The 16,631-nt window shown below is 46.4% G+C and overlaps 1 protein-coding gene across 1 annotated transcript in view; it reads left to right on the top strand.

The window, feature by feature from the left end:
• Positions 1–16,257, top strand: part of LOC144727265 (somatostatin receptor type 1-like) — a 32,209-nt gene extending 15,952 nt beyond the window's left edge. Inside the window, exon 2 of the mRNA XM_078605970.1 lies at positions 14,608–16,257. Coding sequence (XP_078462096.1) covers positions 14,608–15,499 — 892 coding nt within the window. The 3' untranslated portion in view covers positions 15,500–16,257. The remainder of the gene's footprint in view (positions 1–14,607) is intronic.
• Positions 16,258–16,631: the final 374 nt, after the last annotated feature.

Below are 16,631 nucleotides of genomic sequence, written 5' to 3'. Positions count from 1 at the left end.
TTAGATTCCTGCTTATGGCCAACACAAGTGGCGATTATTTGAATCGATCCCGGGCCCCCCTCCCCTAAGTTGTCTCGGCCTCAAATGAGCACCTGGTGTGATGTGTAAAACATCGCCACGAGGGAGACAAAGGCGGCCGGACGTGGTGCTGGCCATCCACACTCTCGTGTGCCATGCCGGCCTTCATAGGTGCTCGCTAACAGTACTTGCCCCAACAGCCTGTTAAGGCGACATGGGATATATATATATATATTTTGATCGTACACTTGTCATCATCGGCCATAATCTATGCACTCCTGAATGAAAGCTGCCACAATCCCTCACAGTCATTGCGATGCGACCAGCCATCCATCTAAGCACCTGCACGTGAGATAATTCCATCACTCCATCTCTCGGCTGGGCTTTAGACGAGCGGAAGATAAATACAAATCCCATATTAGGAAAAAAAAATAGCGGTCCTCTTCGGATCCTAGGTGAGTGAGTCATACCTCGGAAGGGCAGAGAACGGGGGAGTTGTTTTGGTACGAACGATTGTTAACAGAAATGTCCTCGTTCCATACATTATTGGAAGGCCCCCTCGAAACCACGTAGCGTAGCTGTGCAGTCATTTCTTGATTAACTCCTCGAACATATCGAGCTCCGACGGTGGATTCGGTCGGGGATGCTTTTGTTGCGCGAGCAGGCCACCCGCTGCCCTCCCAATGTTTTTCAGGAAGAAAAAAAATGAATTGCCTTTGGCGAAAGAGAATCTCCCCCATTGTACCGTTGGCTCGGTTGGAAAACAGCGGGGGTTTATGAAATGTGACTTCTGATGAGTGAGCGGTATGACATTAGGAAGGATTGGCCACAGCTCCCTTTATGAAAGGGTGGACAATGCGAGCCTTGCCGAATTGTGTATCGCCACCAGCGTAAAGGGAAGAAACAATCAAAATAACAAGGTTGTTGGAACAACCTTGCTTCCTCCCGTAACATCGTCAATCTGTTTCGATTTAAAGCTTTCGTGACTGCAGGGATTCATCTTCTTGGTTCTTTCGGTAAAGTCACGTAGAAGGGAAATAAAAAAAAAATAAAACATAATAAAATAATTCTCACGACGTTTCGGCCACAACGCAAGCAGCCGTCCTCAGGTGAAGACCAGGTCTGTCGCGGAGACAGCGTCAGTGACTTTACCGAAAGAACCAAGAAGATCGTCAATCTGCCTTCAGACATATCCCGAAGCCGTCGATCGGTGCTGCATACAACTGCATTTGCAGATGTGATTTGCAAACTTTCATCCTTACGCATGTTATCGGTAGTTCAATGTGATAGTGCAATGCCATTGAGGGACTGCGTGTCTTGGTGCAGTCTGGGACTCTCTTTGCTGTTTTACTTGATCTATTACAGGTAGGAACAACAGGTTCCACACTGCCCACCAGGGATTATTTGTCTGTCTGTCGTGCACGAATGCGCTGTCCGACCAAGTTCCTACCTGCCCACTCCGAAGGAACGTGTTATACATATTGATTTTCAGTGATTTGCTTAGCTTTCCCATACTTTGCACTCCTATCGTTTTTTTCAGAAGTGTTTGTGGTTGCAACTTTCTGACCCTGTGTCCCGACTGGACATCTGTAAAAACGAGCTTCATAGCTCATCGGATTTATCCAGCATAAATTCAGATTCTGATAGAGATTCTGAAGTGAACATTACTGTTTACAAGCCAGTGACCATTTTTATCTTCACGTAATCCAACTGTAAATGTGCCTTCGTCTTAGGTGCATTACTGGCTGTGTTTATTTGAAAACAGTATTGACAGAGGTTTTACTGGTAGGAACCTCCTGGTTACACCAGCCCACAGGGGATTATTGTGTCCGTTCGTCCGTCGTTCAGGGAGAGGCTGGGTGGAGAAGGAGGGGCTGGGTGTGGAGGGGAGGGTGAGGAGGGGCTGGGTGGGGAGGGTGGGGAGGGTGGGGCTGAGTGGGGAGGTGAGGGTGGGGAGGGGCTGGGTGGGGAGGGTGGGGAGGGGCTGGGTGGGGAGGATGGGGCTGGGTGGGGGGTGGGGCTGGGTGGGGAGGGACTGGTCACCCCGTGGTGCCCTTATAAAACTCAACGTTTAACCTACTCACGCCGGCTTGTGCCCGCCCTCACAGTCGGGCATATTTGGGGAATACACCACGCCGCCGTTGACCCTGGCCATTGACCGAGCAACCCAACGTTCCTACCAGCTCCCTCCGCAGGAATGTGTTCTTTTTTTATTCAGTTAATTATTGCCCTCTGAATCTCCCACTGTGCAGCTTCTCAGGTGTGTGTTTCGCATTGTATCACGTGTTGTTTGGCATGGCGGCCCAACGTTTCTTCACAAACTCGACGTTTTTCTTCGGGTCCTGAAGAAGCTCCGAGCACTTTGAGCAAAACGCTTCAGACATCGCGACAATCAACGCGGCACAATCTGGAAACGTATTGCAGAGCCGTACAGCACAGCCGCTGTGCATGAGTGTTTATGCGTGGGATAAAACCTGAGCGCCTGGAAAACAACCACCAAACGTGCGAGGAGGCAACACTCGATCCCAAGCTTAAGGGACAGGTGGCAATAGTCCACACTCTTGCGGTGCTGTCTTTCTCTGGCATGCCAGGGTTTGGCGCTTTGATGCTCAAGGTGAGGGCTTCTCACAACATTCGTGTGGTCATCCAACCCTCACCTCCATGGTGCTGCGGCCTTCGCCACTGTCTTCAAGCATTGATTGCTACATTCATGAAATTTGCTCTAAATATAATTCCTTGCCCTTACCACATTGTTAAAATGTCCCTAACATAGGTTATATAAGACATACAACTCAACAAATTCGTCAGGAACACTGCCCCAAAAGGAAAAAAATCTAGATTAGGTGACGTGTAGGGCTTTGGACCTTTTTCATAGCACATTTGACTTTTGAAAGGTCATCAGATGCAGGAGTTTTGACCTCTGCAGACCACATCGTACATCATACATTCACCGGTCACGAAAGACCATCGCCTAATGTGTTAGCGTGTTACGAGATTGCAATATCCTGTTTATTTCATGGTGTTTGGTAGTCATGATGGCAAGAGAATTTGACCCTGTGGTTTAAAGCATTGCGTTGCTATTTGTCGACTTTCACAAACCTGTGCATTCATCATCCAAGAGTGACAACAACAACAACAAAAACTGCGCTTGCACACACAACCCAAATTGTGTTGTGTGTTGTTAACATGGCTAGCATGTGTATTACTATTGTAAGAATGCTAATCTCAAGTCAAGCCTGTGACCAAGTCACCCAGAATGCACCCAATCCAGCCATAGGGTGTGGGATGAGGGGGTGGGGGGAGGGGGGACGCGGGGGGAGGGGCCCCCTGTCCTCTTTCAAACATCTTATAGGCAAGCAAAAATATGTTGGTACAATATTTAACGTTTAACGTTTGATAATTGTTTTTTTACCCTTCTATCTGGCAACGAAACTGACACCTTTTTTACAAGGAGTCATGTTTGCATAGACCACAATACCTGCAGCCATAATGCAAACAAAAAACATAACTCTGATATATGCACTGTCCTTGAAGTTGATTGGTCCACACCCGAGACAGCTTTCCTTAGAGCCTAGTCTCACATGGGTTGGACAAGGCGTCATCTGTGCCATGACCCCCCACCCTCACCTCATGCCCCTTTAAGTAAGGTCACGCTACGATCTCGTCAGAAGCTAAGCGGGGTTGAGACTGGATCGTACTTGGACGGGCGAACATCACTTATTTATGAAACAGGTGCTATAGGCTCTTGTGGGGCCACGTTGTCAGTGCAGCAAAATTCATCGTTGTACTGTACTATGTTGCAATGTCTATGCTCCCCACAGTCATAAACCCACACTGACCAGTGCAGTCAAATACTCTAAAAACATTTTTATTTTACCGTGTAAGGCCCACCGAGCTACGTAGTTCGTTTTGAGAAGTGACCTGGCGATCACAAATGAGAGCTCGACGAAGCGGCGTATCGCCACGTAGACATTTAGAGCATCCAAATACTCTAAACGCGCGACGTTGATTCTAAATGTGGAGGGAAAAACCGGAGGACCCGGGGGAAAATCCACACGACTGCGGGGGAGAGAGACACGTAAACTCCAAATACAGTCGGGTTCGAACCCACCACCTCATCCATACCATGCGAGGTAGTTAACATTTCGCCACCGTATTTGACCGAATAAGGCCAAATAAATCCCCGTGACCCATACAGCATGGGGAAGCTCTCGTTCAGCGGTGGGTTGACCAATGGGCTGTGCATGCGCGCTGCTAAATGTCGGCGGCGTGTCTTTATCACGAATAATAATCTCAAGTCAACGTCGGCCCACAAGGAGAACTTGAAATCTCCGAGCATCATTAGCACGCAGCATATTTCACGAGAGATGAATTCACGATTGCACACTTATCGCCTCCCCAGCAAGCTGCGTTATTGTGATTATTATAATTCATGTCTGCTAGGAAACTGTTGCAAACATTGGAATGGATTTTTGATGCGCAAAACCTACAGAGATATACCGGTAATTGTTTCATCTTTTCATAATTGTTCCTGGTGCCTGCGAATAGAACTAATTTTGAGTGATAATGAAGCCACTTTAACTGACGAGACAAGCAATGATGTGACCTGGATGTTAGCTTTTCCATTTCTTTTAGTATAAAGCACAGGTGGATTAGACATTATAGTAGTGTATCAGATGGTAATTGGTGACTCTACCCTATTTAAAGTGAAAGGCATGGCCATATAAAGTGACAGCATGGTAATAACCTCATTAAAATCGAAAAATAAATGATAGCCCCGTGACCCTAATAGGTCATTGTTTGTAGGCCATGCAAAACTACTTCACGTGGCCACCCTTGAGCCATTAATTTCAATTATAAAAGTGTGTAATGTTTGTACAAAAAGAATGTTCCGAGCCAAAGGCAGGTTGAAATAATAAAACTGTAAAAGCCCACTTCACATTCAACTGAGATCTTTCATCCAGGCGAGGAAACCTGCATAGGATTCTAATTATCAACATTTTGCTTGCATATTATACTGTTCCGTTTTGCTGAAAAAACTTAATTAATTGGCACATTTGCCCACGTGAAAACTTGATTGTATTAGCTTCGATACATGGTGCAGGGTTACATTGGTAAGTTGCCATTATAGCTACACGACGATCTAATCCAAATGAGCATGATTATGAACCAGGATTATAACGCGGGCAGTAAATCAGGAGATATGCCCCTGCAAGAATCATTGTTGTAGGGGTGGCTGAGAATAAGAACGCTCAATGGCAACCAGTTGGGGCACGGCGGCAATTTTGTTTTAATGAAAACAAGAGGCCCTGTACAGAGAGTGCGCGACAGGACGGGGGAGTAGTAACAGATTTCCCGCGAATAAAAAAAAACCCCAAGGCCAGAGCCTTTTTTAAAATTTAACAAATGAGATGATTCATAATAAATTTCAGCTCAGATTGCCACGTGGGTGCAATGACAATGTGTGTCGTACACCCGACACGGACGAATAAGTAAGAGTTGTCACGTGTTTATTCTAGATTTGAAGCTTTCGTGACTGCAAGGTTTTTTCGGTAAAGTCACGTAGGGAAAATATTATAATAAAATAAAATTATAGTAAATTAAAATACTGTATCAAGTAAATTTGGCTTTGACGGTCCCGCCTGAAGACGGAGACTTGTGTTGTCTCGTGATTTAATTGAGTTATTTTCATTATTTATTATTTTACTTTATTATACATTTTTACCTACGTGACTTTACCGAAAAAACACCCAAGAGTCTAGTTGTCACGTGGTCAAATGTGACAGTTTGTTATTGCCCCGAGCACCCTCCCTCGTGTGTTGGCGAGCACTGCACAAGGACACGGAACGAAGAATGGGTGAGACGTTTCGCTGGGCGTTACAATCACCATCGTCAATTGTGAATTCCCCCCCCCAGTCTCGGGTCTTAGGGGCCCTCCATAAATGACGTCACGCACCTGGGGGGGGGGGTCAGATATTTGTGACGATGTGTGACCAGGGGGGGGGGGGGTTGAGAAATGTGACTTCACATCAAAATGCGCAATTTTAAATTAATATAAACAACACGTTCTACTTAATTAAATAGACTTTTTAAATAAATGTTTTCTCCCACAATATCAGAGTGCAGCGCCACATTAAATACGCACTACAATGACAATAGTTTAAAGCGATTTGAAGCATGCTTTATTTTCAAAATGGAAATACTGTATGGTTTGGGCGGGGGGGTGCAGAGCTTTGTGACGTCATGTTTGAGGGGGGGCCTGACTTTTTGTGACGCCGTGTGACGAGGGGGGGGGGGGGGTCAAAAATCGTCCAAAATCGCGTGACGTCATTTATGGACGCCCCATAAATGGATGGTGTCATGTTATCACTGCACTTCCACAAGCTTGCAGGAGGTAGCAGGAAGTGATGTCTAGAGGTGAATATATTAACATAAACAATTACATTAAAATTAATTATGTTTGATATGTTAATATGTAGGCATTATGTGGCGATACAGGATAGTTATAGTTAATGATGCGAAATGGTTATGCTTGGTTATAATAAATTATATTACATATGTAATCAGAAAGTCCATAAACTTACCCGGTGATACAGGTTAGTCATAGTTAATTAATTATATTATAGGGTTAGAAATGTTATAAAATGCTATGCGAATTGAAATTAACGTCAATATTGTTCACTATACTACTGAGGTTGTGACGTGATTACTTAATTATTCATGGTTAAGTAATGAAATCACAACCTCTTACTCATCTTGCTAAATATCCAACTCTTGTCCATCTATCTTGTCATCTCAACTCACGAGGTGGAGGAGGGGGGGGGGGAGACCAAAAAAGAATGACTGAATTTCGATTTGAAGCTTTCGTGACTGCAGGGATTCATCTTCTTGGTTCTTTCGGTAAAGTCACGTAGAATGGAAATAATAAAATAATAAAAATAAAACATAATAAATGGAAATAATAAAATAATACGAATAAAACATAAGAAAGTAATTATTTTATTATGTTTTAAAAATTATTTGATTATGTTGTATTTTTATTATTTTATTATTTCCATTCTACGTGACTTTACCGAAAGAACCAAGAAAAAAGAATTACTGCTTAGGGCCCTTAAAGGTCCACCACCACCACCATCACCACCACCACCATCACCACCACCACCATCACCACCACCACCATCACCACCACCACCATCACCACCACCACCATCACCACCACCACCATCACCACCACCACCATCACCACCACCACCATCACCACCACCACCATCACCACCACCACCATCACCACCACCACCATCACCACCACCACCATCACCACCACCACCATCACCACCACCACCATCACCACCACCACCACCATGGTATTTACTGAAGTTGAAACATCTCACCTGTGCAACATGAGGCCGGTGTTCCTAATCTTACCGTCGTGTTTGGGGCTCTGTTTTAGCTCTTTCGCGCGAGGGGAACTCAACTTTTGTCAACGCCCGATGATGCTGGGTGTGATAATCCGCGGCGAAACGTCGTACAACGTTGTCAAAAATACATTTCTCGCTTCTCAACATTCCGCTACGTTTTGCTGAAATACCGAATCAGTTAGATTTGATCAGCTCGTTCAGGTGGAGGTGGCGGGTGAAAGTCAAATGTTGACATTATACCTACAAGACGATCGAACCCAAATGGAAATAATAATAATAATGATGAATCACGTGTTTAGCCCTTCCTTGTCCATGCGTTTTAAAGAGCAAGGAGATGTATTCGGTATGAATTAATGGATTGTGTTGTGACCTTGCGCTGAGTGCAGTAAAGCACATTCGCTACAAATTATTTGAGGCATGTCGCGTGAACCATTTAAGCTCGGTAATGTGGTTTAGACATTTATTTTTAAAGTCTCAATCATGTTAGCAGGTTTCAATTTCTACAATGGGGCACTTAAAAATCGACACGATACTCAAGAAATTAAATTGAAAACCAGCAAAAAATGATTTCACCTTCGGGCAATAAAGCTCCTTAGATGCTTATTTTTTAAACAGTTTTTTTTTTTAAATTGAAACTAGCAGCTCGCACGGACTTTAGATGTGTCCATCCAACCGTCCGTCCGCCCCTCCCTCCAGCGAGCCAGCAAAACTTGTTTCAAATAATATAACACGAAACTACCTCCCCAGTAGCCCTCCCACCCAGGCCCCCCTCCGTGCCCCCCACTCCCCACGCACTGGAATCTCCCGCACCCCCCCGCAGTGCGCCGCTACCTGGCGACACGCCGCCGCCGGCTCCTCCTCCTCCTCCCCTCTGTGCCCTGGACGGCAACACGTGGTCCATCAGCCAGGGCAAACAGGAAAACTTTTAAAACAAAGTAAACGGCACGGAACACCGCTTTGGCATTTATTGTGGAAAAAAAAATCGACGGTGCAATTAGAGGCAGAGTCATAGATGTTTCATTTATAATGTTATTGGAAAACATCTGCTTTTGTACAGGTATGCTGAGACACACACAGGGACAGACACCACACACAATCTCTGATCTCAAAATTCAAGATGATCCAAAATGCAGTTTCCAGAGTCCTCACCTGCACCCGTGAACGAAATCACATCACCCCAATTCTCCTTTCGCTCCACTGGCTCTGAATTCACTTCCCGGATCAAATTTCAAGATTTAATTCATTGGCTTCAAGATGCTCCATGTACTCGGCCATACCTACATCACCACTCTCATCTCACTCGAATGCCTTCCACACACTCCTGCCTCTCTCCTCTCATTTTTCTCTACTCCCTTCCACACACTCTCCTGCCTCTTCCCTCTCATATTACGCTACTCACTTCCACACACACTCTCCTGCCTCTCATCTCACTCTACTCCTTTCCACACATTCTTTTCTCTCTCCTCTCTCATCCAACTCTACTCCCCTCCACGCACTCTCCTGCCTCTTCCCTCTCATATTACGCTACTCACTTCCACGCACTCTCCTGCCTCTCATCTCACTCTACTCCTTTCCACACATTCTTTTCTATTTCCTTTCTCATCCAACTCTACTCCCCTCCACGCACTCTCCTACGTCTTCCCTGTCATTTCACTCCACTCCCCTCGCCACACTCTCAAACTCTCCACTCTACTCAATTTCACGGACGCCTCTCTGCTCCAGCAGACAAGGCATTCTATTGAATCTCCCTGTCAAGTCTCTTCTCAGTTGGTGGTCACTTTTTCTCCTCTGCTGCCCCACAGTCCCAAACACGTTCCCCCCAGCTGTCCATGCTGTCGACCCCTCCCCTCCTTTCTTCCTGATCAATTCCAAGGCTAAAAATATTCATTTTTTTGAAATTCCCTTTGCCTACATCTCTGAATGCAAATAAATATGCCCACTGTTCTGTACAGCCTCAAATAAATCCAAACCGTATTGTGTGCAAGTGTATCTCTGCCTATGCCATTCCCTGCAAAGTAGTAACAATTCCCGCTGTTTGGCATGGTTGGCTAAGAAGTTCAACTTGAGATGTGACCATCGTCATCATCATCATCATCTCTTCCTTAACCACGATGATCACGGGGGCACCGCTAATGCCTCGGCTTGTCAACTCGTTTCAATATTTCTGTTTCTGCACCCAGAGTCTAGAACCCCCTTCCGCCAGACGCTACGTAAATCCAGTTTGTAATTGCGCGACGATTACTTTGCCGACCATGGAGTAATTTGGAAAACAAATGTGGGTGCTCGCAAGCGGAATATTTCGTGTTTTTAATTGGAAACGGCCAGAGAGATGTACTGCATTGATGGCCTATGAGCCAGAGGCGAAAAACAAAAGTCATTAATTTCATGAACACTAAAGTCAACGATAATTCTTGTGGATTCATATTCAGTATTATCCGCATGTTGGCCATTGCATTGTAGCTCATACTTGGCTTTTTCTCTCTCTGTATATCAGTTGCTGCGCAGGAGAAACAGGAGACAAACTCAAAAACAAAAGTCATTAATTTCATGAACACTAAAGTCAACGATAATTCTTGTGGATTCATATTCAGTATTATCCGCATGTTGGCCATTGCATTGTAACGCATACGTGGCTTTTTCTCTCTCTGTATATCAGTTGCTGCGCAGGAGAAACAGGAGACAAACTCATTAAGGACATTTAACACGTTGCAGGCTTTCGCGACGAATGTTATTCATAATAAAGGTGTTTGGGTTAGATCGCGTAAGTAGAAATGCGTCGTAACACTCCACCACCCGACACAGCCAATTAGTAAGAGATTTGTCGCGTAAACAACGCGCCAATTAGTTACTACTTCAGCCCACCGGTGTGTTGGAGAGTAAATCTACATTTACAATTTGAATATTACGTTTCGCTGGTAATTACAACCAGCATCATCGGGCGATTTGCCAGAAGAGTGAAGCAATCCACCTGCTTCCGGTCCTAAATCGAGTAGCAGGACAACGTCATCTCTGAACCCATCAGGTGCAGAGATCAGAGGAGGGTGGGGGGGGGAGTATTGTAATTATATAATAGATTAGTAATCAGTTAATAAGTGTAGTATGTGTTTCCTTTAGAAGGAATTGTAAGATGTGTTGTTTAAAAATACGCTTCCAGGCCGCACTAAGCCTGTAGCTGTCAGAGCGGTTATTAACGAAAGCAAGCTACTCCGCGTAGATATTCACTTCTGCTTTCAATGCGCCCGAGGGCAATTTGCATGATTTTCCTCTGCAAACTGGCCTCCGTGTGAACGTCGTCTCTCGCGCTTCACCTCTGACATGAAAACATTTGAACAAAATGTTGCTACGCAGAGGGCATTGCACTTCGATGCCAACTTTGAAGATTGGATCTTTAAAGGCTCGTTCACCACCGTCTGCTTTGGGGGGGGGGGGGGGCGAGCACCGACTCTTGCTGTTCTTCATGTTTCCTTCACAACGTCTCATTGGAAGTCTCCTTCCGCTTGTTACAACAAAGCAAAGCAACCGAGCTGTCAAGCCCAACAAGATGTGACCACTCGGCAGAAAATAGCTGTATGAGAATGAAACTCCCAAGAAATATTATCCGAAACAATTTTGCACGCAGTCATTTGTTCTGCTAAATTGTCCATTATTTCACGTGGGTTGGCATAGTCTAATGCGGTTTCTTCCTCAGTTGAGCTTGAGGCCGGTTCATACATTTCTGTGCGGTTTTTACTGTTCTTTTGTGTTTTTTTATTTTATTTCACAGTGCCATCGTGACTAATGCACTGCATGACAATTCTTGGCATTCTAAAGTTTCATTCCAGCTCATACATTTATTTATTCGGCCACACCTAGGTACCTGAAATGAATGCATGGTGTCAACTTCTGCAATGGGGAACGCGAAAGTTAAAGGTCTTCAAAAAATGTGAATAGCTAGTCTTCGATAATCCACCGTGAACATGGAGGCACCATGGATATTGCACCGCAGAGGTCTGTCCCAATAATTTGGTGGGGTACGTCACAGAATATAGGAGGAATTAGCCATGCGATTAAAGTAATCAGCAAAAAAGAATCACGGATAATGAGGTGGCAATGTTTTCCTAAGACCCAAATGGCACAAGTTTACCATGTGGGTGATGGTTCAAAACAACAAAATTTTGTTGCATTTTTAAAAACTTGATATCGGAGTCTAAATAAATGTTAATTTCTTTTCTGTTTAACACGTAGGCTTTCGCGGCTAATATTATACACTAGCTTTTTTACCCGTCCAAGGACGGGTGTAATATTGCAGCAAATCTGAAATATTCAATGGAAAAATTGTTCAGCTCATGATTATTCATGATGGGGGGGGGGGGGGGTTGGCCCATGTGGAGTGACGTCACCCGCTAATGGTTATTGTGAAGGGGTGCAGCATGTGGAGTGACGTCACCCCCTCATGGTTATTGGGGAGGGGTGCAGCATGTGGAGTGACGTCACCCGCTCATGATTATTAATGAGGGGAGGTGTGCGGCATGTGGAGTGCGCGACCTTCTTGCGCGTTAGTGTCAATTTCCACGCGGACATTAATATTAATGAAGGGGGGGGGGCTCTTTTGCAGTGACGTCACGCACGGATGTAGCACTGTGCTGCGTATATTTATTTTGTACGGTCACTTTCTGTAAAGAAACGTCATAAGTGACTTTGAGTAATAAATTATTTCATTCAGCTCGACCTTCCTCTGCGTTAGTGTAAAAATCCACCCACTCATGAATATTAATGAGGGGGGTGGGTTTCATGTGGAGTGACGTCACGGGGGGGGGTGGCGTCATGTGGAGTGACGTCACACGCGGGACGGACAGACATTTCTGGGTGATTATAGTAGGTAATGTCATAGAGGTTTTTATGGGTTAGATCACGTAAATATAAATGTGTCATCACACGTATCCCTCTATTTAAGAATGAAACAGGAGCATGTCTCCATAAATCTGGCTGTCGCCTGATGATGCTGCTTGTAATGACTGGCAAAACGTCGCACTCGAATTGTAAATGTTGTGGGTTTACTCTCCAACACGCCGGTGTGCTGTTCTCGTAATGAATTGGCATGTTTTGTTTACGAAACAAACCTTACTAATTGGCTGTGCTGGGTGGTGGTGGGTATAACGACACATTTATATTTACGTGATCTAACCCAAAAAAACCTTTATTATGGATTTACTCAAGGAATTACGTTGGCACAGCTAGTCTAAATAAATGATGCATTGCGGATCGCAAACTGACATTCAGAGAAGTTGGGCACGGCTAACGCTGAGCTGCAGGAGCACAGCTAAGAAAAATTAACCCGTAAAAACAAAGTTTTTCACTATAAATCCTTTATATGCGTGGCGGCTAGAGTCCTCTCGTCCTCTGGCTTGAGATGGCTGCCACCTATGGGTCAGATGATTGCCTGCCACCATTAAGCAATTGGTAATTAAATATAATTTTTTTTTCCTTAAAAGTGTAAAGTTATGGAAAAATTTTTTCACGAAAATAAATTGTCACGCACAACAAGTCTGTGTGCAAAATGTCAGCTCGATTGGATCACGGGAAGTGGGTTAAAAAACGACCGAAAGATTTGCACGGGCGTAAGCGCGCAAGCAAGCAAGCAAGTGAACTTAATATAAAGGATAAAAAAAAAACAACCTCCTACCTCCGCGTTTTCCCTGTAGCTCCCCGCTCCTGTAGCTCATCGCGGTTTCCCATCCACCGCGGTGCGCTGTGGATTTTGAGGAAGGAGCTGGCCGCCTCCGTTGAACCCAAAACAAATATTTATTTTGCGAATTAACAAAGAGGTTTGGCGCGGCTCGCAGGTTAATCCGCGGACGCAGCCGATGCAGTCGGTGCACCGCGGATTGCGATGGGAATGGGCTGCTCCCGTAAGCGGGTCTCGATGTCCGTGACATTTTTTTTCGAGTGTTTCTGGATCAACGGTCCTGGGGAGTCCAGGAAGGATTCGTTAACCGCCAGTGATCAGCGGCTTCCTGCAGCCCCGTGGATTATTGAAGCCCTGTTGTACGTAAAATATTCGAGCCGATGGCAGAAAAACAAACCTCGATTACGAGCGTAGTGTGGAAGCGCCTTAATGATGCATTATCACCTGCTGAGTGCCTTTCAGAGCTGTGATTTGGTTATCACACAATGTCTTGTGCGTTGACCCACTAAACATACCCATCCGCCGAGTGGGAATTGCTCACCCATTACCGCATGCATTAGCAGGCACAGGAGTATTTTTTTTTTACTGAGAAAAGAACCGCACATTGCTCCGTGTGCAAAAAGGTGATAATGAAATGGATGACATGTTCAATAGAAACAACCGTGACCACAGACGCCAAGGATTGCCCTGACTTTGTACCACTTTATTTATTAAACATGAGCAACACGGTGCTGGGAAGAATTACATGAGAAATGAATGGTTCGTTTTTTGCGTGTGAGACATCTGAGTGACAGTGGGCTGGGGCCGGGTGAGCGATAGGGAGGGGAGTCCTGCTAATGGGGTGTGTTGGAGGGGTGCTGTGAATTCTATTTGAGGGTGGATTTTGGCTGGTGGAGGTGAGTGATAGCGAGAATTGCCACCTCCCGCGGTACAACAACAAAAAAGCTGGGACGCGTCACGCGAAGGGAAATATCGCACAACACCAAGAGCGAGAATTACCTTACGAGTAAATGCATTGACGGGAGTGGTGTGTTATTTCATCACTGACAAAAACAAACCGGGACTTACAGATGTTCTGAGAAAAGTTCTCAGAAAGAGGATGATTCTTGGGACGCCCAGGGCAAGTGGCAATCCGACTGCGCGCGTGATGGTGGTTGGCTGTGGGCAATGGCGAAGTCAGGATTTTCAGGTAGGGGGGCAAACTATTGTCCTATCATCTCATAGAGTCCCTGACACGTAATAATATGCTACACAGTGGCAGTGGGGGTTGCAAAATGCCGATTTATTACGAATAAATCCCAATGATCCGATCGAAATGAGGGATTTCGATCGGATCATTGGAGGGGGGGGGGCACGTGCCACCCCACCCCCCCCCACTGGCTCCGCCAGTGGCTATGGGTGGCGGGCTGGTGGAGTGCAATGTGGTCGATGGATTTCCCTGACTGGAAGCACGTTCGCTTCACCGCAGTCTGACGTTGTCCTTCTCGTGTCCAACGATTATTGCAGGCGACCCACCGTGGCCAAGCTGATCAACCTCGGCGTGTGGGTCTTCTCACTGACCGTCATCATGCCCATCATCATCTACGCCGACACGGACTTCATCCGCGAGGACCTCGTGATATGCAACCTCATCTGGCCCAACGAGACGTGGTCGTCGGCGTTCGTCGTCTACACGTTCATGGTGGGCTTCCTCGTGCCCGTGGTGGCCATCTGCCTCTGCTACCTGCTCATCATCGTCAAGATGCGCGTCGTCGCCCTCAAGGCGGGCTGGCAGCAGCGGCGGCGCTCCGAGCTCAAGATCACCCGCATGGTCATGATGGTGGTGGCGGTGTTCGTCGTCTGCTGGATGCCCTTCTACATCATGCAGCTCGTCAACGTGTTCAGCCGCGCCCTCGACCCGCGCCTCACCAACTTCTTCGTCATCCTCAGCTACGCCAACAGCTGCGCCAACCCCATCCTCTACGGCTTCCTGTCGGACAACTTCAAGAGGCTCTTCCAGCGCATCCTGTGCCTGCGCTGGGTGGAAGGCACGGCCGAGGAGCCCATGGACTACCGCGCCACGGCGCCACGCAGCCGCCCGCTGGGAGGGCAGCAGCTGCCCGCGCAGCCGGCGGCGGGGGGGGGCGCGCACCACCACCGGCAACAAAACAACAACAGCAGCAGCAACCCCGGGGCGAACGCAGCCACGGCGGCGCTCATGGCCGCCCGCCTGGCCGGGAGCAGCACGGAACAGGGAGGGGGCGGCGGTAGGGCGCGCGCGGACGTGGGCGGCACCGCCAGCGGGAACTCCAGCACGGTGGGGGTGACCCCCGTGGCCGCCGCGGATAACTGCGCGGCGGCGCCGTTGCACACGGTGTTCGGCAACGGCATGTGCACGTCGCACACCACCACCCTGTAGCCAGCACGCGCGCGGCACGCACGCGCGCGGCACGCACGCTCGCTCGCTTGCCCCCGGTGCGTGCGGTGTTCATCATCTAAGTTTGCAAGTTGCTGACTCGCCGCCCTGCCCCGTTCCCTTGGAGCCCTCCCTCCCTGGCTCTATCTCGTCGAGCTGATTTTCTGTGTTGCGGCATCACTAAGCGACTTTGTAGAACTTTCTGACCCGACCCTGCTGTACTTCTGTGTAAAAAAAAAAGAGCTTTATAGCTTATTCCTCCAGTACAAATACAAATTTGAAATCTGAACGTTAGGCTGCCTTCATTAGTGTGGTAATTTTCAGTGCAATATACACTGCAATTTAGTTTTTGCAAATTTTCCACGTTAGAGTGTTTATATATATATGTTGCAGTCTGTCATTACAGGCATCCCTCGTTTTGCTAAAGGGATGCGTTCTTCAATAAACACGGCGTTAAACGAAATTTCGTAAATCGGAATGGCTTTTCCCATTCATATCATGCTTAAAATTAGGGATGCGTTTCGGAAAGTCATTCCAACTCTTCTTCCTAACCTAAAATAAACACCTATATCACTTTCCACAGTACACTGATTAACAACAAAGAACACACATATGAAAACTATTGAATGATAATTCATTTCAAACTAAAATAATTAACCTTTCGGGGAAAGCATCAACAGATCTGCATTTTGGAATTGACTGGGAAGGTGGTTCATATTCTTAGGTTTTTTCTGTAAAGTCACGTAGGTAAAAACATTAATAAGTAAAATAAAATAAAAATCACGACGTTTCGGAGGCAACACAAGCTTCCGTCTTCAGGTGGTACCGTCACAGCCACGACAAGTACTTAATACAGCTGTCGTGGCTGTGACGGTACCACCTGAAGACGGAAGCTTGTGTTGCCTCCGAAACGTCGTGATTTTTATTTTATTTTATTTTACTTTTTAATGTTTTACCTACGTAACTTTACCGAAAAAACCTAAGAATATGAATCATTGCAGTCACGACAGCTTCAAATCTAGAATGGGAAGGTGGTGCGAGGCGTTACGACGCTGTCGCGGATGGACGATGCAGCCTCCCAGGTGCTCCTTGTTTTATGTCACGGCACGCGCCGTGTGGAATTTCGTTCACGCGG

This window comes from Lampetra planeri, chromosome 25 (genome assembly GCF_965212315.1).
Source record: "Lampetra planeri chromosome 25, kcLamPlan1.2.h2, whole genome shotgun sequence".
Classification (NCBI taxonomy): domain Eukaryota; kingdom Metazoa; phylum Chordata; class Hyperoartia; order Petromyzontiformes; family Petromyzontidae; genus Lampetra; species Lampetra planeri.
This window is presented reverse-complemented; position numbering and strand designations above follow the sequence as displayed.